Source organism: Protomyctophum parallelum (genome assembly GCF_964188405.1).
Source record: "Protomyctophum parallelum genome assembly, chromosome: 13".
Taxonomy (NCBI): Eukaryota; Metazoa; Chordata; class Actinopteri; order Myctophiformes; family Myctophidae; genus Protomyctophum; species Protomyctophum parallelum.
Window position 1 is genome coordinate 15,030,544 of NC_139708.1, and position 22,867 is coordinate 15,053,410.

At 48.0% G+C, this 22,867-nt stretch overlaps 1 protein-coding gene across 1 annotated transcript in view; it reads left to right on the forward strand.

Annotated features, from left to right (window-relative positions):
* The window catches only part of prr12b (proline rich 12b), a 35,223-nt gene extending 12,475 nt beyond the window's left edge, over positions 1–22,748 (forward strand). The window contains exons 4-17 of the mRNA XM_083780171.1: positions 609–5,284; positions 5,477–5,695; positions 6,860–6,934; positions 7,872–8,751; positions 8,959–9,716; positions 11,694–11,810; positions 11,990–12,123; positions 13,713–13,767; positions 14,524–14,995; positions 15,427–15,546; positions 15,854–15,951; positions 17,438–17,569; positions 18,852–18,947; positions 20,687–22,748. Of these exons, the coding sequence (XP_083636297.1) occupies positions 609–5,284; positions 5,477–5,695; positions 6,860–6,934; positions 7,872–8,751; positions 8,959–9,716; positions 11,694–11,810; positions 11,990–12,123; positions 13,713–13,767; positions 14,524–14,995; positions 15,427–15,546; positions 15,854–15,951; positions 17,438–17,569; positions 18,852–18,947; positions 20,687–20,821 (7,967 nt within the window). The 3' untranslated portion in view covers positions 20,822–22,748. The remainder of the gene's footprint in view (positions 1–608; positions 5,285–5,476; positions 5,696–6,859; positions 6,935–7,871; positions 8,752–8,958; positions 9,717–11,693; positions 11,811–11,989; positions 12,124–13,712; positions 13,768–14,523; positions 14,996–15,426; positions 15,547–15,853; positions 15,952–17,437; positions 17,570–18,851; positions 18,948–20,686) is intronic.
* The last annotated feature ends 119 nt before the right edge of the window (positions 22,749–22,867 follow it).

The following is a 22,867-nucleotide window of genomic DNA, read 5'->3' on the forward strand; positions in this document are numbered from 1 at the left end:
CGCAATGCTAACACCAAAAGGGGTTCCCGCTTCCCGCCCAAAATGGATTAAGGTGGACATTCCAATTTACATGGAAAAAATAGATACCGTAATCCGTAATAAATAAAAATACGTAAAAACAGATATGGCTGTATGAGAGATAAAATTTACAATTCAGGCATTTAGCAGACGCTCTTATCCAGAGCGACTTGCAATAAGAAAGCTAATCACATCCATACAGTAGAATGCAACGAAAAACAGGGCCTCCGGAATTTAGGATCACAGGTAAACCATACAAGATCAGTCTAAACATACTATCAAAATGATAATCTGAACTTTGAAAATATAGGATGCCAGGTAAACAATGAACCCAGCATATGTATAAATAACATGCTATCTAAATTACATTCTTAACATTGTGGTCAAGAAAAACAAGGCTAAATAACAAAAACATGAGAACAAATTTTGACCAAGGTACATGGTCGTCATATCTTGGTCAGTTGCTAGCATCAATCAAGAAATTGAGGTCATTAGTAAATAGTAATTCGTTTTAAATTCACTATATGATGTTCATTTTATGACGCCTTATACCCCCTTCCCTACCTCCTTTCCCTTTCTGTGTCCTATAGCAATGCACACGCCAGCCCCAGCTGAGCTCTTCATCTCAGGAGCCCTCCCTGGCTCAGGCTCCTTCCCATCATCCTCTGCCCTCTCTGCCTACCAGCACCCCGCTTCCTTCTCTGGACGTTCATTCACTCCCTCGCTTTCCCTCCAGGACACGCCCACTTTCAGCCCGACGTCCAATGGCCTGCTCTCGCCCCACGACCCCTTGCTCCACATCAAGACTCCCTCCCAGTCTAGCCTGGGCTTCGACCGCCTGCTCTCGTCACAGAGTGCAGCCGCTTCATACCGCAGCGTGCAGGACCCCACGGGACCACCCCAGTCGCAAGTCCCCACCAGCTCTGCCAGTCGTCACTTGCCCCCTCCCCAGTTTAATTTGCTGTCCTCCCAACTCCAGGACCAGTCCTCCCAACTCTATAACGCCTCCATGTTTTCGCCCACGCCAGCCCCACCGCCCCCAGCCCCTCCTCAGCCTCAGTCCCAGGCTCCCCAGGAGAGGGCCATCCCCCGCCAGGACAGTGTGATCAAGCACTACCAACGCTCCTCACCGGCCCCGTCGCAGCTGTCCTCGCCGTCGCCGCACCCCCTGCAGCACTACCTCAGCTGTGGAGGAGTGTCAGGCTACCAGCAAATAGCCACACACCACCGGCATGGAGGACTATCTTGTAGCCCCCTGGGGGAGCAAAGCCCTTCCTCTGATCCGAAGCCCTCTCCGCGGGCCGAGCCACAGCCCTACCGGCCCATTATCCAGACGCCCTACACCTCCTCCACCACCTCCTCTGCCCCCTCCTCTTCGGTGTCCAAGGGAGCTAAGAGTTCCAGCTCCAGCAGCGGCTACTCCTCCTCTGGCTCAGCCTCCTCCTCCTCCCGCACCCCTCACACCCCACCCTCAGCCTCATCTGCCTCCTCCTCCACCTCTTCCTCCTCCGCTAATTCTAACGCCACCACTGGGTCATCATCAGCGCCCTCTCGGCAGCAACCGCCACCCCAGTCGGTACCCCCACCACCGCCACCTCCTGCAGTGGTGTCCTCAACCCCCGTCCAACAGCCCACTCCCAAAACTTGCATGTCCAGCTATGGCTCTCCTGTCACCAACGTCAAGTCCAACGCAGGCCTACCAGGCCAGACCCCTCCCCAGCAGCAGCAGCAGGCCCAGTCCTACTCACCCAACCAGCCTCCCTCCTCACACATGTCCCAACCTTATGGGGGCTTCAGTTCACCACAGGCCCAGGACCTGAGCTCCGGAAATGCAGGCACTGCGGGGAAGGGCTATGGAAACATGGGGGCAGGGGGGCGCTCCTTCTCTGCAGAAGTGGTTTACGGGACGGACTCGAGTTTTGGCTCACTGCCTGCGTCTCTTGGAGGGGCAGGTAGTCCTTCCTTGGGATATGGAGGCACTGGGGGGTCAGCTGGAAGTGGGGCTGGCCCAGGACCCGGGTCAGCTGGTGCTGGAGCCGTGTCCGCAGGTTCTGGAGGTGGGGCTGCCAGCGTTGGTAACGGGGGCAGCAGTTCATACCACCTGCCTGACTCTAGCCCTTCCCCGTCCAGCAACTCTGCCATCATTCGACCTGGGTTGCACTCTCCTGCACCTGCCCGCCCTGCACAGTCCCCTGGAGGTCCAGGGGGCAACAAATACCTCTCCTCTGCCTTCATGTCCTCCCCACAAGGTTACCCTGATGCCCGGACAACCCAGAACCAGTCCTACCACCCCACGCCACCCAAGCAAAAATCAGAAACCGACATGCTGGGAGTCGAACGCTCACAAGATGAAGAAGATGATGACGATGACGATTTTCTGATCCAGCACTTACTGCATGCCCAGAGCCCAGCTCCCCACCCGTCCCAGCACCACCCACAGCCGCCCCCTGGGCAACCGTCCCAGTCTCTCCCTCAGGCCAGGGACGGCGGTGCCAAGGGCCTGGCCTATGACATGAACAAGGTGTCCGAGGAGCGCTATCACCTTCAGAGTGTTATCCGCACCAACAGTGCCACCAACAGCACAGCTCCTGGAACAGTCGGTGCTGGTTTGGACAGTCAGCTGGAGATGTCTCTGAAGAAACAGCAACAACAACAACAGGCCAAGGCTGAACGATCCATGTCAGGGTCAGGCAGTGGTGGGGGAAGAGGGGGAACGGACTCTCTCTCACACCCACACCCCCACCCCCATCCACACACCGCACACCCCCACCAACAACAGCATGACTCCCTTGGGTCGGTGGTCCACTACGGGAGGGGAGATCACTACGCACAGCAATCACACTCACAACACCCGCTTCACGCCTCACACGTGCCCACGCACGCTCAGCAACATGCCCAGCACTCACAGCACTCGCAACATGCCCAGCACTCCCAGCACTCCCAACATTCCCAGCACTCCCAGCACTCTCAGCACTCTCAACACTCTCAGCACTCCCAGCACTCCCAACACGGCCACCCGCACTCCCACTCCCACGGCCACCCTCACATGGAACTCAAGAAACCCCCGGATGCCACGGACATACCCTACCTGCGAAAGACTCCCGATGTGCAGCAGGCTCGGCAAAGCCAAGCCTCCCTGTCCCTAATGGATTCCCCCCCAGACCAACCACAGCAGCCCCACATGCTCCAATCCGTCCTGTCCCACACCACACAGAACAAGATGGACCCCCAGCAAGCCGCCTCACAGCAGCCACAGCAGCAGCAGCACCCCATGAGTCAACAGGCCATGATGGGGTCAGCTGGCGGGGCAGGGCCTGCAGGGGTGGACCCCCATTCTCAGAGCCAGTCCTCTCAGCTGCAACTTCAACTCCAGTCCCAGGCTATGGAGGCCCACTATGGCCGCGGAACCCAGCCAAGAGATCAGAGCCAGGGCAGCCAGAACTCGGTGTCCCCGCTGGACATGCTGGAGCGATCCCTCTCCCGGGCCAACAGCAGGGAAAGTGGAGGTGCTCCAGAGCGGAGCGGAGGAGGGGGTGGAGGGGGTGGAGACAGACGGCGACAGCAGCAGCATAGGCTCCCGCCACACCATCAGTCACACCATCCACAGCAGGCCGCCTCAGAGCTCCATGACTTCCTCTCTGAACCTGACTTGGGTTTGTCTGCCCCCTCCCACCTGCACCACCTCAACCAGCCTCAGCCCCACGGCCACCCCCATGCTCACCACCAACAGCAAGCGCATCCTCACCACCAGCTCTCACACCCCCACATTGGCCACCCGCACGCCCACCAGATGGCCCCCAACATGGGTGCTCCGCAGCAGCAGCAACAACAACAACAGGCAAGGGACCCTGAGCCTCAGCTCTCCCACTCGCAGTTGGATCAGCTCAAAGAGCACCAGTTTGACACTGTGAGCCCCGCGGGAAAAGCAGGCCAAAGCCAGACTCAGCAGCAGCAGCAACAACAACAGCAGCAACAGCAGAGATTCGTACCACTAACCTCCATCTGTTTCCCAGATTCTCTGTTACAGGACGAAGACCGATCTTTCTTCCCAGGAATGGAGGACATGTTCTGCTCAGATGATTACAAGTCAAGCTGTGCAGGAGATGCCGGGGCAGGACAGGCAGTTCAAGAGGACATTCCCCAGGGACGTGGGCAGGAGGGCATGGAGAGCTTGAAAGCAGGGGGTGGAGGAGGTGGTTATGATATGATGGGTCACCACAGCGATCAAGGGTATGGACAGTACTGCCACAGCCTGCCAGAGACAGGAAATGGGAACATGCACTTAGACCTAGACTCTCTGAAGACCCATGAACTCCCCTCCACTGTGAACACAGAGCAGCTCGGTCTCATCCAGTCCCAAACCCAGGGGATGGGAATGACTGGTCCAGGTGTCCCCGGGGATGGCTCAGGCAACAAAATGATGGGAGCTGCTGGAGTGGGCGGAAGTTCAGGAACTGGTGGCCTGACCTCCCCTATCTTCTGCTCCTCTCGGCCCAAAAAACTACTGAAGACCAGCTCCTTTCACTTGCTGAAGCAACGGAGGGAGCCACAGCCCCAGGCAAAGAAAACGTATGCGCAGGAGTATGAGTTTGAGGACGACGAGGACAAGGCTGACGTCCCAGCGGATATTCGTCTCAACAGCCGCCGCCTGCCTGACCTGTTGCCTGACTTGGTGTCTAGTTGTAGAAAGTCTGTGGGGACCGCTGGAGTGGGTAGCCTCAGTCCACTGATGGGCGACATGGACTTCTGCCACCCCTCAGGGTACTCTTCCCTCGGACCCCCTCCGCAGCTCCTTCCCCACGACGGCCCCAAGAAAAGAGGTAGAAAGCCCAGCAAACCCAAACGTGATGGTCCGCCCCGACCGAGAGGGCGACCGCGCATCCGTCCTCTTCCGGAACCCCCTTACTGCCGAGGGCTGATGGGATCGGTAGGCGGAGAGACCAGGAGGGGCCGCGGGCGGGGCCGCGGGCGGGGGAGGAAAGAGGAAGGTATGGTGGAGATGCATCGAGACATGAACAAAATGCAGAGCCTCCCGTACCAACAACAACAACAGCAGCAGCAGCAGCAACATTCACAACAGCAGTTCCACCCACAGCAACAACTTCAACAGCACTCGCACCAACACCACCCACAAGCAACGCAGCAACAGCAGCAGCACCCCCATCCTCAGCATCAACAGCAGCACATGTCCTACGCCCACCATCAACAGCCCCAGCAACAGCCGGCCCAGCAGCCGCAACATCAAGAGCCCATCAGGCCAATCAAGGTAACAATGGATGGTACCATAAATCATATTTTAGGTTTGACTTGTCTCTCCTTTGCAAAGCTTCTACCAGAAATATCACAAAGATTACCTTTCTTCCTAGTGTGCTAAATTAGCTAGTTGTTTTGATTTGCTCGATTCACGTATCTTTATCCTACTCTTCATCTCCTTCTCACATGAACCTCTCACTTGTAGATCAAACTGCCCATCCCCTCGATGCCTCCATCAGATTCCATGATGAGGACAGACTCCCTGTCCAGCACTGAGCCTGCACTGTCGGACGGCTCGGTGGGCTCAGCGCCAACGCTAGGGCTGAGTCCAGGGCCTCCCGCCGGAATGGACATGAACAGGACTGACCTGAGCCAGTCGCAGAACAAGATGATGAAACAGCAGCAGCAGAAAGCAGCGCAGGAGGTGAGTGGCTGCATTTGAGATTTTGCTACAAGAGGGGGGAGGCAAAGAGCGGTCCTAAAATTATTAGGACAGCTAAATCATCAATTAAAGAAATACGTTATCTCAATTTCTAATCATATTAAAATGTCTGGTATTATGCATTTCCAGGGTTAGTACCAGGCAGTATATTTATGTTGAGATGTTGACAGCAAGTATATCATTGTTTTGCTCATTAGCTGGACTGACATATGAGCTCTCCATGATACATGCTGAGCTTGCCTTTGTTGTGAGATAAAAAAGGTATTATTTGAAGTGTAAATTTGGAAAGTATTTACATTTTCAAAGTTTTAGGAAGCTGACACTTTTACTTGCCAAGACATAGAAGAAATACCAATACAAGTTTGACTATGCTATGTAAAAGTCAGCAGGCGTCTTTTTCATAGGACTATACTTGCAAAGAAAACTGAATTATCTTCCGAGTGAGTTTGAAACAAAAAATATTAGTATTTAGGTCTAAGACCCTTTATTTTATGCCACAATACAAATTTTAAAACTCTTTCCTCAAGTTCTTTATATACATATGGATATGCTATCTGGGGTTGATTTCAGCACATAGATACACATAGCACATAGTCGTGTTCTTCAATTGATTGCTGAGAGAAGTGATTGGATTGGCAACCTAAACAGGTGCCCAAATCTTGCCTTGTATATTTTAAATTGCACTTGGTCAATTAATACTAATAGTTGCTTGACAAACAAATGCTGGTGAATGTGAGTGAGTAGATGTGTGTGTGACTATAGACTACTTACACATAAATTCTGAAGGTCTGGATTGTGCTTAATAGACATGTCTAAGCAACAGAGAGTGAAGACAGGATACACTATGAAAATGGCCTGTGAAATGAAGGGCCATGTCAGTCTGCAACTAACAGAGGTTCATGTCATCAGTAATCAGTATTATCTTTTCCTTCTCAAATTTGGTCTTGAGAGACAATAGCATTCATCATTCTGTGACTCTCGTCTCTCCGTCATTAACTCTTAAAAGGAAAACGTCTTGTACTAGACGTCCAGGAGGCACCTTTCTTCCAGATGACCTAAAAAAACTATTGTCACTTGTCACCTTTGATCCCACTTCACGTTCACGTCCGGGTTGTTGAAACTAGCTTTCTTTTGATGTTGTCCCAGATGATGTGGGAGAGAGAGATGGATGAGGAACTGAATCCAGAAGCCTGGGCTACTATGCAGAAACTCTCTGGTTCTGTAAGTTGGTGTAATCCCTCCACATAACTACATGTAACCCAGAGGACCATTTATTATTCATGGCTCATATATTCTCTGGACTGAGGTCCTTCTTTTGTGGTAGAGAAAGCAACACATGCTCTGCCTTGTTCACCCCTTAGGTGCCTATATGCACCCCACAGGGAGACAGAAACCCCATGAAGTTTTAGTTTGTTTTGCCATCCTTAAATTAAATCAGGCAATTCGAGGTAACTGATATGGCGACATATTTGTCACATTGAGAAGCCTAGGCTTAAATAAATAAAAATGTTTGAGGTCTGTGCACGTCAGCTGCCAATAGAGGGCGAAGTGGAGAGTAGTGATGATTGACAGCCAGCTCTTTCTGACTGACAAAAGAGAGAAAGGGAGAGAGGAGAGGAGAAGACTGTTGCCAGGGTAGCTGTTGCCACGGTTACTCAATTTCAATGAAGAGCCCTCAGCTGCCCCCTGCTGTTTCTTTAGGGTTATTACAACCTCCATTGTCAAGGGATAAAAAGAAAACATCATCATCAGTGACACACATAATGCCAATTCTGTTCAAACTGAAAAAATATATAACAAAGCAAAGATAAAATTACTGTTTGTTCTTTTGTGAATAGTAAGGCCATGTGTCCACTAAAGCGTTTCTCCCCAGCTGAAAACACCAGGCACTCGCCTAAAAAATACTTAAAAACGCCTGAGTTGAAACTATTTCAGCTCTCAGGCAAGCAGATAAAACTGCACACGTGAATAAACGTGCGAGCGCAAATTCCTCATCACGCTCTTACAAATAGTTTTTAATATGCTGCGCTAAAAAAGAAAAAGAAAAAACGTCTTGGTGAACACGGCCCCTAATGGTTTTCTGCCTCCACTATGTGGGGGTCGGCCCCCTTTCCCCTATGTGAGCCCCTCATCCTGTACTGTTGGCTTCTGCTCCCAGGTGGACGACAAAACCCCCGAGCTCAAACCCGGCTTCATGGCTTCCTTCCTGGATTTCCTCAAGACGGGCAAGAAGCAGCCGGGGGACCTAGGGTCCGGCCCCGACGCCGGGGAAGACGAGGAGACGGGGGACCCCTCGTCCTCTCTGAAGGGTGGCATCAGGCCCCTGTCCCCTCCGCCCCAGCAGCAGCAACAGGCCGCGTACGGCGTGGGCGAGGCAGGCGGCCTGGGGCTGAGCGGCTGCCCCAGCCCCTGCAAGCGGCTGGACGAGGAGCTGAAGAGGAACCTGGAGACGCTGCCCTCCTTCTCCTCGGACGAGGAGGACTCGGTCAGCAAGAACCAGGACCTGCAGAAGAGCATCTCCTCGGCCATCTCCGCCCTCTACGACACGCCGCACTCGCTGGCCGCCGCCATGGCGGCCGCCGTGGACCAGGCTCCGCCCTGCACGCCCTCGCCCCCGGTCACCCCACAGGCCCCGCCCCTCAGCCCGCCCCTCCCCCACACGCCGCCCCTGCTCCTCGCGGACGAGGACGGCGAGGAGGAGGAGGGCGAGGCGCAGGCCTACGCGCAGCGACACTCAACACCGAGCCGCGAGGAGGAGGAGGAGCCGGAGGCCTGCTCGCTGCCATCGGACGCGGAGGAGGCGGAGGAGAGGGAGGAAGAGCAGCGAGAGGAGGAGCAGGAGGCGGGCGAGGGTGCAGAGGATGAGGAGGAGACGCTGAGACAGGTGGATGAGCAGAATGTGAAGCAGCAGGACAGAGACATTGATGACGACGAGGAGGAAGATGAAGAAGAAGAAGAAGAAGAAGAAGAGGAGGAGGAGGAGGAGGAGGATAGAGGGATGTCTGCTTTTCAGATGCTGGATGTTCTCAAAGTTGAAGGTGGTCTGTCTGTCTGTCTGTCTGTCTGTCTGTCTGTCTGTGTCTGTCTGTCATCAATCATTTCTGCCGTCATGTTCATAGCAGAAATCTCCACGGATGTCGAGTATTCTTGATTTGAAACTGGCAGTGGTTACCAGGCAACTGATCTCCTTTTGTCATACCCCCCCTCCCCTCCCCCGCTCCCCCCCCCCCCCCCCCCCTCTTCAGATTCTCCATCGGGACCCCCCTTGGCCCCTGCACCTCCCTCGCCATCGCCGTCCCTCTCCCCCTCGCCGCCCACCTCCGCCTCTGTCTCTCCCCTCCCTCCACTCTCCGTCCCCTCGCCGCTTCCCATGCAGCAGGACGTGGAGGAGGAGGAGGAGGAAGAGGAGGAAGTGGAGGAGGAGCGTCCGGTGCCTTCTCCCTCCCGCCAGCCGGCCCCTTACCGGCCTGCCGCTTCGGCGGCGGCCTCAGCCGCCTCCCCGCCTCCCTCCACCTCTCCCCCGGCCCTTCCCTCCTCGCCCCTCTCCACCCTCCCCGCGGCCGCATCCGTCCCGCCTCCCTCCGCCACCCCTCCCCCGTCCTCCTCCGAACAGGATCAGGAGCCCGAGGTCGAGCAGGAGGTCGAGAAGGAGGTCGAGAAGGAGGCAGAGCGGGAGGCAGAGCGGGAGGCAGAGCGGGAGGCGGAAGTGGAAGAAACGGAGGCGGAAGTGGAAGCGGAGGTGGAAGCGGAGGTCGGACAGGCCTCGCCTTCCTCCCCTTCGTCTTCCTCGCCGTCCTCCTCCTCCTCCCCACCCCCGTCGCCCCCGACGCCAGAGGATGCCCCGCCCCCCCAGCGGCTCACCTCGCTGCACCTGGCCAAAAAACAGTCGGACGCCGCTATCGCCGGCGAGAGCGAGGAGGAAGACAGCGAGAGCGGCGGCGAGGGCATCTTCCGTGAGCGTGACGAGTTTGTGGTGCGAACGGAGGACATCGGCACTCTCAAGGTGAGCGCCGCCTTGTGAGTTTGATTGCCAGTTGCCATGACTGGAAATGCATAGAGCACTTCTTAAACATAGGGTCCATGGACCCCCAAGCCCAAGCTAAATTATGTATATCCCGCCTCAAATGGAAAAAAACTAATGGACACTTAAGGTCTGTACAGGTAAATTAACACATTTACAGTGTAGATTGGGGCCTCAAAGATAAGAGACAAAGCATTTCCGGGGGAATATATGCATATGCCAGGTCGTCGAGGCTAGGGCCAGTGCTATGGCAAGTTCTACGGGCTAAGGTGGAGTCTGATGAGGTGAGTTTTCAGACTACGACGGAAGATTGGGAGTACTGACTATCCCGGTTGCTCCTCACATCATGTTCTGCACATTGGCCCCAATTCATCAAGCAATTTACGTTCATATTTTGAGTGTACCGAAATTTCCGACCATTCCCACGTTAGGTGTGGAATTCATCGTACTTGTTTTACCGTGACTTTGAGCAGGGGCGTTACTAGTGTGACGCAGACAACGCGACTGTGTGGGGGCCCAGAGGTAAGGAGGGCACACGGCTGCCCACCCGTGCCGTCTGTAAAATAAAATTATAAACACATACAGAGATGCAATGACAGTTGAGTTGAACAAAGTTTGGCGGAGCCTGGTGGTGGCTGCTGCTACCAAGTCCAAAGCGTAAATGTATTTAGCATGCTTTAGTCTTTATGCTGCAGCTGAATCAATTAATAGTCACAAACATATAGAGTATGTTGACATCTAGCAAACTGGGGTGGCCTGGTGACTCAATTTGTTATGACTTATTCTCTTAAAGGAGAATTCCATACTAAAAGGCTTTCTTACCTTTCTTTGTAGTCGTTACGTCCCCATACATTGACACGAAACAAGACAGGAACGCCCAAAAACGTCACAGCCGGTTTTTTAACAAGACAGGAACGCCCAAAAACATCACATCCGGTTTTTTACCCTGGGCAGAATTTTCTATGGCTGCCAATGCAACTTTTTCCAATCCTTAATCACATACGGACAAACATCCATGCCGATAATATCTAACTTGCGGAGGTAACGTGCCTTGTCCGCGGGCAACAGATCTTTCAACGTATGGCATTGCAAATACGTTTGATAATCGCTACTCTGCGCAATATTGTTTTGAAAATGCCGCAAATTGCATTGCAGTGAACGAGAGCAAATCACAAATCACAAATCTTACCCTGGGGGGTGGGCGGAGCCGCGGAGTCGCAGCTGACGCCCCTCCCTCCGCTCTGATGACGCGTTGTTATGTCAATGTATCAAAGAGGTCCAGGTGTTATTTTGTGCAAAAGCTCCTTATTGGCTATTTCCCCTACCATAAGCCCTAAATGAATTGCATTGAATTGAATGGGATGTATGGGGTGTTGTGCTAATTCGCTTATTTCCATCGCTCAAAATTATATATTTTTTGTATACAGTATATCCTCTCTTCATAATGTAAATAATAACCCAAGCGGTACACTTTACTACTTATTTCGATGGAAATAAGAAAATTAGCACAACACCCCTTACATCCCATTCAATTCAATGCAATTCATTTAGGGCTTATGGTAGGGGAAATAGCCAATAAGGAGCTTTTGCACAAAATAACACCTGGACCTCTATGATGGGGACGTAACAACTACAAAGAAAGGTAAGAAAGCCTTTTAGTATGGAATTCTCCTTTAACAACGCTTTGAGTTCAGTTCCTGCCTCTGGACCAGTGCACATTACACCACTGAAAGTTTATAATTCAAAAAGCATTAACATTAACAAATGGCTGCGGATTCATGTTTTATCCTAATGGTGGTAATTAAACAAGCAACTGATGCAATGTTACATACAACCTTAGCGACTGTCATCGCAAGTCAATTTGAACAGCAATTAGCTTTCACTTAGCAGACATTAGCGCTTTCAGCCAACAGCAGTACTTCCCTTTGTTACTCATGTCTTTATGTATCTGCCTCCCAGATGGCCTTGCAGACAGGCAGAGAGCCCCCACCAATCTGGAGGGTTCAGAAAGCACTGCTGCAGAAGTTCAGCCCAGAGATCAAAGATGGACAAAGGCAATTCTGTGCCACCAGCAATGTAAGTCTCCCAAGGTGACGTCTCCTTTATGATAGCACACTCTCTGCAACCCTGTAAGAAAGAACCAAATTGTTTTAGCGCCGCCATTATCCTTGTATACATGGATTAAAATGTATTTGAAATGATGTCGAAGGCAGTGTGCTATTCCCATACAGACTTGTGCTCCCTTCCTCCCTCAGTATCTGGGCTACTTTGGCGATGCTAAAATGCGGTACCAGCGATTGTACGTGAAGTTCTTGGAGAACGTCAATAAGAAGGATTACGTTCGAGTGTGCTCACGGAAACCCTGGCATAGACCTGGCCTTACTCTGAGGTACGTTTGTCTTTGGGAAGTTTCATTTTTGGTTTTCAGCTGGCATGTCATTTTGATTATTTCTCATGAGAGCAGCATGGTCTGATAATAAATTCTAACCCAAAACCTTGTGAGGCAATAAATAAATAAATTGCTTGCGCTGAACTCAAAACCACTATTATTGCCAGTATGTAGGACATACCAGAACAGGTGCAAGAAAATGAAACCTAGAACAATCTATGCAATGAACAATGTGCAAACTGCATGTGTAACAGCCAGGAAATATTAATATAGAGTTGTAGTAACAAAAATCACACACACGTGTGAAGTGAGGGGCGCTAATATATTAAAGTCTAACTCATGTTGCTATGATTAGGGGATGTAATGGTGATGTAAAACAAATGGTGTCAAAACAAACATTAAATTATCTTTATTGTTAATGGCATTTAATGTGACGTAAATTTCCCATTCATTGTCAATGGCGTTTTTATTTTAACACAAACATTGAACTAAAAACAAACATTAAACCTGTAGGAGGCAGCCCAATAGATCAGCAGTACTATGATTTTGATTGCAGGGGAAGTGGAAAGACGAATTATACAAAATGTGCTAAAAGGATAACACAAAAAGTGTTAGTGTAATCCTCTGTATTCAATAAATTGAGACATTTAAAGACAAACAATAATATACAATAATATGCAAAATGAGGAGCCATTTCATTTCATTTATTTCACCAGCTAGAAGTTGGCCCAATGAGTGAATATGCCTATAAGTATGAGAATGACTACTCAGACCATATCACTGTATCTCCCCACCAACAGTACAGCCAGAGTCCCTGGCACAAAACCTTTCCAAATGGGGGTCTGCATGCAGCCTAATACAATCAATTTGGGGGTTCTTGAAATGAAAGATTTGATAACCACTGACGTAGACAACTGTACATGTCTCCTCTGATGCACACATAGGGTACACATGCAGAACATGCCATCTCCCCAGGGCTGTCCTCAACTGAAGAGGCATAGGAATTTAGTTGATTATTGGTAGTTGATTTAATCAAGAAATCTGTAGAATTTACAACATACAATCATGCAGACACCACCCTTTCCAGGCTTGCGAGGTTGAGAACTGAACACAATGGCTACTGGCTATTGAAAATTAAAGTTTACAAGAGATCTGCTCAACATTATTCAAGATATAATTAATGGAATGGCATGGGGAAAAAAGCATACAAAGTGACTAATCAATTAACAAAGTCTTGGTTCTGACTGATTTATCAATTATTTAAACATGAGGGGACAGCCCCTCTTCGCTGAACAACCAGTAGACAAAATACCCTGCTGGTTTCCCACTGGAGAACATCTTCACAGAGGCTGGCGAGTACTTTACCCCTTCAGCACCCCGATGGCCACACATTCTACTTTTCTTCTGTGACACATTCGTGCTGTCATTCGGATAAAACCACTTGATATCAACTTGTGTGTGACATGACATTTAGGTTTTTATTTTATTTATGTATTTGTAAGGTGGTCTATTGGTTTCAGAAAACAAAACCAACAACATAAAAAACAGGAATACATTTGAATTGAAAATGTTAACTTGTTCACTGACAGACGGCAGTCACTTCCCAAGCCGCCGCCTCCATCGCTCAGCCAGACACCGCCCCGAGTGGAGAGAGAAGAGAGGGAGAAGGAGCGACAGCGGGAGAGAGAGCTGAAGGAGCAGAGAGAGAGAGAGGGGAAGGAGCAGAGAGAGAGGGAGGGGAAGGACCAGCAGGAGAGGGAGATAAAGGAGCTGAGAGGGAGGGAGTTGAAGGAGCAAAGGGACAGGGAGGTGAAGGAGCAGAGAGAGAGGGAACAACGGGAGAAGGAGGAAAGGGAGCAGAGGGAGAGAGAGCTGAAGGAGCAAAGGGAGAGAGAGCTAAAGGAGCAGAGGGAGAGAGAGCTAAAGGAGCAAAGGGAGAGAGAGCTAAAGGAGCAAAGGGAGAGAGAGCTAAAGGAGCAAAGGGAGAGAGAGCTGAAGGAGCAGAGGGAGAGGGAACAACAGGATGAGGAGGAGAGAGAGCAGAAGGAGAAGGAGGCGAGAGAGAGGGAACAACGGGACAAGGAGGAGAGGGAGCAGCGGGAGAGAGAGAGGAGAGAGAAGGAGAAACAGGAGAGGGAGAAAGAGGAGAGAGAGCAGAAGGAGAAGGAGGCGAGAGAGAGGGAACGACGGGAGAAGGAGAGGGAGCGCAGGGAGAAGGAGAAACAGGAGCAGAAGGAGAGAGAAAGGGAGCGGGAGAGGAGGGAGAGGGAGCAGAAGGAGCGGGAGAGGAGGGAGAGGGAGAAGGAGAAAGAGAGGGATCAGAAGGAGAGAGAACAGCGAGAACGGGAGAGGAGGGAGCGAGAGAAGGAGAGGGAGCGAGAGAAGGAGAGGGAGCGAGAGAAGGAGAGGGAGCGAGAGCAGAAGGAGAAAGAGAGGAGGGAGAGGGAGCAGCGGGAGAAGGAGCAACTGGAGAGGGAGCAGAAGGAGCGTGAGAGGAGGGAGCAGAAGGAGCGGGAGAGGCAGGAGAGGGAGCAGAAAGAGAAGGAGCGAAGAGAAAGAGAGAAGGAACGAGAAAGAGAGAAACAGCGTGAGCGGGAGAGGGAGCGAGAGAAACAGAGAGAGAGAGAGGAGAGCCTGAGGGAGAGGGAGAGGAACCGTCAGGCCTCCCATGAGAGGAGAAGCGGCAGCGACCGAGAGAGGCTGAAAGAGGAGAAGAGGAGCAGTCCGGACAAGAAGGACGACCGCCCCTCCAGGGCCCGTGCTGTGAAGGAGAAAGCCGAGCCCCCGCCCAAGAAGAGGAAGAAGTGGTTGAAGGAGGTTCCCTCCTCCTCTGACTCAGACTCCTCCCCCGACGTGCCAAGCGATGACGAAGGTGAGAATTTGTTATAGGGTCTGACGAGATATGTTTGTTTTGCCAATGTTGAAAAATCATGAAAACATCACCAGTTATCAATAATCAAGGTTTAATTTGTCACTAACGTTATAAAAGTACAAGCAGCAAACATATTTCTTCTCCCTAGCTATTAATTCTGTTTGACTAAATTAAATTGTGTAATATCTGTCTTTTGCTTTGTTGTTATTATATTGTGCTATTTTTGTTTCTTGTTCTCTGTATGCTTGTTTTCTTTTATCTGGTCTTGTACAGCACTTTGGTTGACTACTGGTCTTTGTAAATGTGCTCTATGAATAATAATTTGATTTGATTTTGATTTATTGTTGGGACTTGTTAAACAGTAATGTGATTGCAGATTGATCCATGTTCTGCAGAAGTCATTTTTCTCCCTGTCTCCCTGTGTCCTGTAGGTCCAGTGCGAGGTGGCATCAACAGTCGTGCCATGAGGGAGATGTTTAGGAGCTACGTGGAGATGTTGGTCAGCACAGCCCTGGACCCTGACATGATCCAAGCCCTGGAGGACACAGACGGTGAGAAAACTCTCGCAGTCACACACATTTTTAAGACTTTTTATTTAATAAAAGAACAGATTAAAGGGGAACATAAGATTATGTAAGAAAGTTATGGCATAAAATATGACATTTTGAAAAGCATAATGTACTTTCACGACACCCAAACGTAATGATTGACTAAAAAAAGTGCACAATTATTATTATTATTATTATTATTTTTGTCATCTTGAGAACTGTGTCCCAATGTGCATCTACCTCAATATGTATCGACCACATTGGACCGCTGGATAGATGACTGAATGCGCTGAATGTTCCTTTGCCTTAGATGAGTTATACCTTCCGCCTATGAGGAAGATTGACAGCCTGCTCAACGAACAGAAGAGGAGGCTGTTGAGGAGAGTCAACATGAGTGCCCAGCACCAGGTAGTGCACTGTCCTTAAACATTTTGGTATTTCTTCTTTGTTTTTAGCCCCACTAGTGGCTAAAAACATGTTTGTCAGTCTGTCCAGCCATCCACCACTTTGATCCCAAACAACATATCTTGAAAACTACTGGTTCCAGTTTGCCAGGATAAGAAATTGCCCTCCCAGATTAGTCTTGCTCCGCTCAGTTGTGATTGGATTTCGCTGAAGTTGTGGGGCACCAATCAGGAACCAGTATGAAAATGTGGGGTGGGTTTATCACCGGAGGCATTTTTTTATCTGCACCTTGGAAATGCAGGTTCCACAGATTCCAGATATTTAGTCTGGACATGACAGGCTAGGTTCCAGTATCTTGAAATATAGTGGGCACATTGTCATAAGATTGTAAGTGCTCAGCAAGAAGAATCCTTGTGAATTTGGTGATTCCTGTGGCTTTTCCTGTAGCGCCATCCTTTGGCCAACGTTAAAGATCACCACATGGAGTCAGCGGCCTAATTGAACTGGATGATGATACCACTTCTTGGCTGATTTCCTGTGTGTGTGTGTGTGTGTGTGTGTGTGTGTGTGTGTGTGTGTGTGTGTGTGTGTGTGTGTGTGTGTGTGTGTGTGTGTGTGTGTGTGTGTGTGTGTGTGTGTGTGTGTGTGTGTGTGTGTGTGTGTGTGTGTGTGTGTGTGTGTGTGTGTGTGTGTGTGTGTGTGTGTGTGTGTGTGTGTGTGTGTGTGTGTGTGTGTACACGTGCATGCGCATGTGAGGCGCACTCATGCACACACTAATCTCACAAACTACTAGGCGGATAATGTTCAATATTTCTTGTGCACACTGCCAGCAGGCGATAGTTGTCAATGACAACTATGGTATGACATTGTTATGAATTTATAATCACAGAGTAATCGATCGTCTCTCCAGGCGATGCGATAAGTGTCCCGCGATGCTATGGACCAGAACTAGCCAATTACAACGCTCCTGTCCCTTCGCTACAAGCCAAGGCTTGGTATGCACGGTCAGACCAACGGAGCATCGTGCAGACGCATGCTCAAGTTGACATACAGTATACTGTATGTGTATGATGAGTGGTCCACTGTTGCATCATATGACCCCAGCTGTGTCCGGTCTGTGTATGCTACTGTATGTCTGGACTGCATTGCAAAATGCTGATAAGGGCTGATGAAGGAGACTAAATCATCTGATAACATCCGAAGCCGCTATTCTGTCCATAACCGCACACACACACATACAACCACAAAAACATTGTCATCACATGCCCCAGAGGGACAGGAAGAATGTCCATGCCTCGATCTTGGAAGAGATTTGTGCCCACCCTTTCTATAGATCTTGCTGACTTACTAACAATTGATTGATTGATGTTTCTTATTGCCAAATTGTGCATATACATGAGAATATATTTGTACATTTTAATCAGAAGAATAAAACACAAAAGAGGCAAATTGAGAATGTCTTTAGCATACTATACGTATCTGTCCCTAGGAGCCTTTACATATATTCCCCAAAATGACGGCGGATGCCCTGGACTCTGGAACAGTCAAAGTGCACCTTGCTGGTGAGAGTTACAACCGCAAAACCCTCAACCGGGTCAAGAGGAGTACACCCAAGCAGCAGGTAAGCAGCACACATGGCTTCAGTGGCATACTGTACTGTATATTCCCTCACATTTGAATAACCACCAGAATAATAAATAAGCTTTCTCTTGCAAAATGATATATTATTGGGTAATTTAGCCCTTATTGTGAAAATTGTATTTAAATCAATTAATGATAAATACTGTAGTCATAATTTATTTTATAGTTTTTTGGGGGGATGGTGGGATTTTTTTAATGGAAATATCTTATTTCCTTGTTTGCTTTCCCACAATTCATTCCTGCCTGACGCTTAATCATACTCTCGCCAAAAATACCACTTTTGGGTATAAGGTGACGTTTACATCGTTTCAAACAAATTATACCTTCATTTGAATCCTGTACATTTACACAAATAAATAAAATATATAGTAATAATAATAAGTATTACATTATTAGTCCTTTTCAGATGAAATATTAGTGAATATGAGTAGCTGACAGGAAATATGGGCCAAAGCTGTTTCCTAGCAACGCAATTTCACTGGCAAGAATATAGACACAAAAATAGGTGCTTTTTCTACTGTTATTGTATTTTAAGACTAATGCAATTGCAGCAGAATTAGTGGCAATTTAGTTATTATTATATTATAATACTGGTTATTAGATCTATTCTAATAGCATATTACTTGGTAATTTCAGTGTAAATAATGGCTTACTACTGTATGCAAGGGCACAAATGTAAGAACATTTTGCCATTTGTAACCCCATTAACCTTTTCCCCGCTAAAAAACGTAGTCTGCGTTATTTGTCGGGAAGCGGCGCTGCCAAAATACGTAGCTACGTTTATTCAGTTGTATAAATGTGTTTGATTCGATCTAGTGGAAAGGCTACTCACATTAGCTTCGGATGGCTATCTGTTGTTAGCTTAGACCCTGGGCTGCGCCATCTTCATTAGTGCACGCGTGTGTGTGCACAGGTGTCACGCTTTCAGTCGCTTTAGTAGCCAAATCCCAGGCAGCATTTCTGGTCAAAACAGCGCTTTTTACATAATACAATATATAAAAGCTCATAGCACGTCACTTCGTGCCATGCTACAACGTTGTAGATCTGCTATTTTTGAAAATTTGTGAAAATGGGTCCAAATCTTTGAATATATTATTTTAAAGCAAATGTTTTTAACTCAAATGTATTTATATTTATAGAATCGGCCTGTATACTACATTTTAGAAATGCTCTGTTGTCTCTTGTGCTCTTCAAGTGTAAGACTGAACATGACTAAAAATCACGCCTTTTTATGTTCCTCCTGGTCCCGCGGTGATCTTCAGGACCTGAAGCTGACGACGGAGACGTGCCGGGTGTACAGTCTCTACCATTCCCTCCACCACTACAAATATCACACGTTCCTGCACTGCAAGAAGGAGGTAAGGCCAGTCGCTCTGATCGCGCTCAGACAGGGATCATCGCCATGTTGGCTTGTGGTGGACATTTTTGTCAACAATCCATTTTCGCCACGGACATACAAAATGAGTGGACAATAATATTACCAGAAACACATAAATAGGTAGCCCTGAATGACCATAACAGGTCTGTAACTCTGAGAGTGTTCAAATGGAACCAAATGGTTCTCAAATAAAACATTTGAGAACCACTAGTACTAGTTGGACTCCTAATGTACCATAGAGTCATAGTAAATAACTGAAGAAAACCTGGAGACTTGACATTCAGTAAGTGGGTGTTACGATGAAAATAAGAACATTATAATAATGGTAACTGTAAAACAGAAAATCAAAAAATTGCCACGGACAAGACCAAGTCTTTGCCACGGACACATTTGTCGGACATGTTGGTGACCCCTGTGCTCAGAAGGTCCCTTTGTTCCTCTGCTTGTCCTTGCTGCCTCCCTCCTCGTCAAAGCTCCATTCTCTTGAAAGTGTGTCTAAAAAGAATATATATAGGCCTATATAAATGTTTGTATTAACATTTCCCATTGTAGAAGTAGCAGACCTCTGCAGGATCGCTTTGTCTGCATTTACATAAACATTTATTCAATTCAATATTTTATTCGATACTCTCTGTAAATTATGAATTGCCTCATACTAACTTAGGCTGAACATGTCTAAAAAGGATGTGTGTGTGTGTGTGTGTGTGTGTGTGTGTGTGTGTGTGTGTGTGTGTGTGTGTGTGTGTGTGTTTGTGCGTGTGCGTGCGTGCGTGTGTCACAGACACACACTGTGTAATAGTCATATTATGACTAATAACTGTTTTGCAATTTGAATCCAATAGAGCGAGATGTTTGCTCGACAGAAAAACATTTATTTTTTAAACTGAGTTGTTATTGAGCAACATGACATGTGCTATGAAGTATAATTACTTAACAGCCAAACCTCAGACTTCTGAACTGACCACAGAATGGAAGTGCATAATTACTCTCATTTACATACTTGTAAGTATGACTAAAAGCATTTCAAATGCAGATTGTGTGTGTGTGTGTGTGTGTGTGTGTGTGTGTGTGTGTGTGTGTGTGTGTGTGTGTGTGTGTGCGTGTGTGCGTGCGAGCGTGGCTGTGTGCGCGCATGCGTGCGTGCGTGCGTGCATGCATGCGTGCGTGTGCGCACGCGTGTTTGTGCGCTCGTGCGCACATGAGTGCCTGTTTGTGTTTGTGTGCCTGTTTGTGTGCATCTTTGGTGTATCTCATTTTCATTTAACCATTATTAACAGGCACTTTTCCTTTTTTTCACTCCCATTTTCCTCTTCCAAATGCCTTGAATAATTGAGGTTTCTGTTTTACATGAAATTGGCTCTCCCAATGACTTCAGTCTAATCTTCTGCATCACAGGGCATTCTTTCTCTAAATTCCTACTCAATTCTCTCTTTCTGTATATTTTTGCCCCAGTACCTGACTGGACAATAACTATAGGCTATGGCTGGCACACAGATATGCCCTTATAAGAACTGGAGGTGTCCGACGGCATAATGCCCAGATAGGGCGGACACATGAATACACTGATTCACGTGTCGTAAAGCTTCAGCCGTGTTTTCTGCTTGCACTGTGCAGTATAAGTTAAATGCTACCGAGTTGTGACCGACTTATGTATTATTACGCGGTTTATTTGCGCAGAGTTAAATGGACATTTTACTGTGTGTGGTGGTCTGTTGACAGACGGACAGCATCGAACAGGCAGCGGAGGACCCTGGCCAGGAAGAGGTGGTCCAGCAGTGCATGGCCAACCAGGGCTGGCTGGAGACCCTCTTCAACTCCTTCATCGAGCTGCTCACTCTGAGCGCCAAGGCCTGAGGGACGGGGACACCCCTGGGGTGGGGGATGACGGACAGAGATGATGATGTTGATGATGACGAGACCGCTAAACACGGATATTCAAACAGTGTTTGGGAGAGAGAGGCCTCTAGAAACAGTATTCGGGAAACCAAGATGTCCAACTGCAACCAAACTGCACAGGATGTGGTTTGGACCTCAACTTAATTCCATGCCCTTTTTTTTTGGTTTGTTTGTTTTTGTTTTGGAAAAACAATCGTTTTAACTTAAAAATGGAATCACGATATGAATTTGTTTTATTAATTTTCCCTTTGAAGTACCTCTTGATTTAACCACTTGAACCCGAGCATCCCTATTCTGCGGGGAACATTTGCAGAATGTAGCTGATCTTGCGACGCGTTGTGAGCTTGTATAGATCGGCTATTTCTGGCGAGGAGATAATGGTGTAGAAGGGGGAAAAGAGTGGACCAAGTACAGCCCTGACCCCAGTCAACTAAGTATTAGTTTACCAAGTATAGAGGGTTTAAGTGGTTAAAGTACAGCCCTGACCCCAGTCCACTAAGTATTAGTTTACCAAGTATAGAGGGTTTAAGTGGTTAAAGTACAGCCCTGACCCCAGTCCACTAAGTATTAGTTTACCAAGTATAGAGGGTTTAAGTGGTTAAAGTACAGCCCTGACCCCAGTCAACTAAGTATTAGTTTACCAAGTATAGAGGGTTTAAGTGGTTAAAGTACAGCCCTGACCCCAGTCCACTAAGTATTAGTTTACCAAGTATAGAGGGTTTAAGTGGTTAAAGTACAGCCCTGACCCCAGTCAACTAAGTATTAGTTTACCAAGTATGGAGGGTTTAAGTGGTTAAAGTACAGCCCTGACCCCAGTCAACTAAGTATTAGTTTACCAAGTATGGAGGGTTTAAGTGGTTGAATAGAAATATGGGAGGAGCGTGGAGCAGTGATCTTTGTGAATGTTTAAAGGGTGATGGCGTCTAGTCTTTACCTTATCGGGAGCAGGAGAGGACGATGGAGAATTCGTCGGCACTACAAGAGATTTTTCTCGAGATCTGCATACGTGGACATGCATACATGCACACGCACACTCAAACACACACACTCTCACACACACACACACACACACACACACACACACACAAACACACACACACACACACACACACACACACACACACACACACACACACACACACACACACACACACACACACACACACACAAACAGACAGACGTGTATCACACATATCACACACACATTTAAACACTATAAATATGTATTGATAATAATGGGTTTGTATAATTTATACCAGGACATTTTTGAAAAAAAAAAAAAAAAAAGTACCTTCCCTGCTGGGACTGTTTGCTGTCATTATTTTGGAATAACGTTTTATTGGGGGTATTACATGAAATGGCCCACCTGCAATCCTTTGCTTATGTAGACTTCCAACAGGTGCAGAAAAAGAAAGAAAGTGTTGAAGTCAAGGGAAGGCGGGTTTGAAAAAACTATGTAATGTTCCCTTATTTCTGTCTGCTTTAATAAGAAAAAGATTGAGGGGAAATGTATTTAAAGCTAAACTAAGTGTGTTCTTTCTATTAATTCTTCAAAAGACAATGAGAAAGAAAGAGCATTTTAAGCCTGAAAAGAAAAAAACACACACCTGTCTTTTTCTGAAAGAAAGTGTGGCAGGCAAAAGGTGTCAAACGCATACAAAAGTCAGTGTTTACTTGTTTGTCCTTTTTTATCTGTTTGTTGTTGATTATGATAATTATTATTATTATTATTTGGGAGCTTGGCCTCTATGTGAGGAAACTCCTGCAGAGATTTCTTTTTGTTTTGTTTTTTTGTTTGTAAATAATGTACAGCTACTTCAATCTCTAATTCCCAGTTCCTCTTCTGTACATGAACTTCCTGTATTTGACAAAAGGAAATAAAAATGTTAAAATGACGAACGCGATGATGAAAAAACAACACCGGTGTATGTCATTGCTGTGTTTTTAATTTGCAGATGCAAAGACATTCGATGGGATGAGAGAACGCTTGGAGCTTGTAGATAT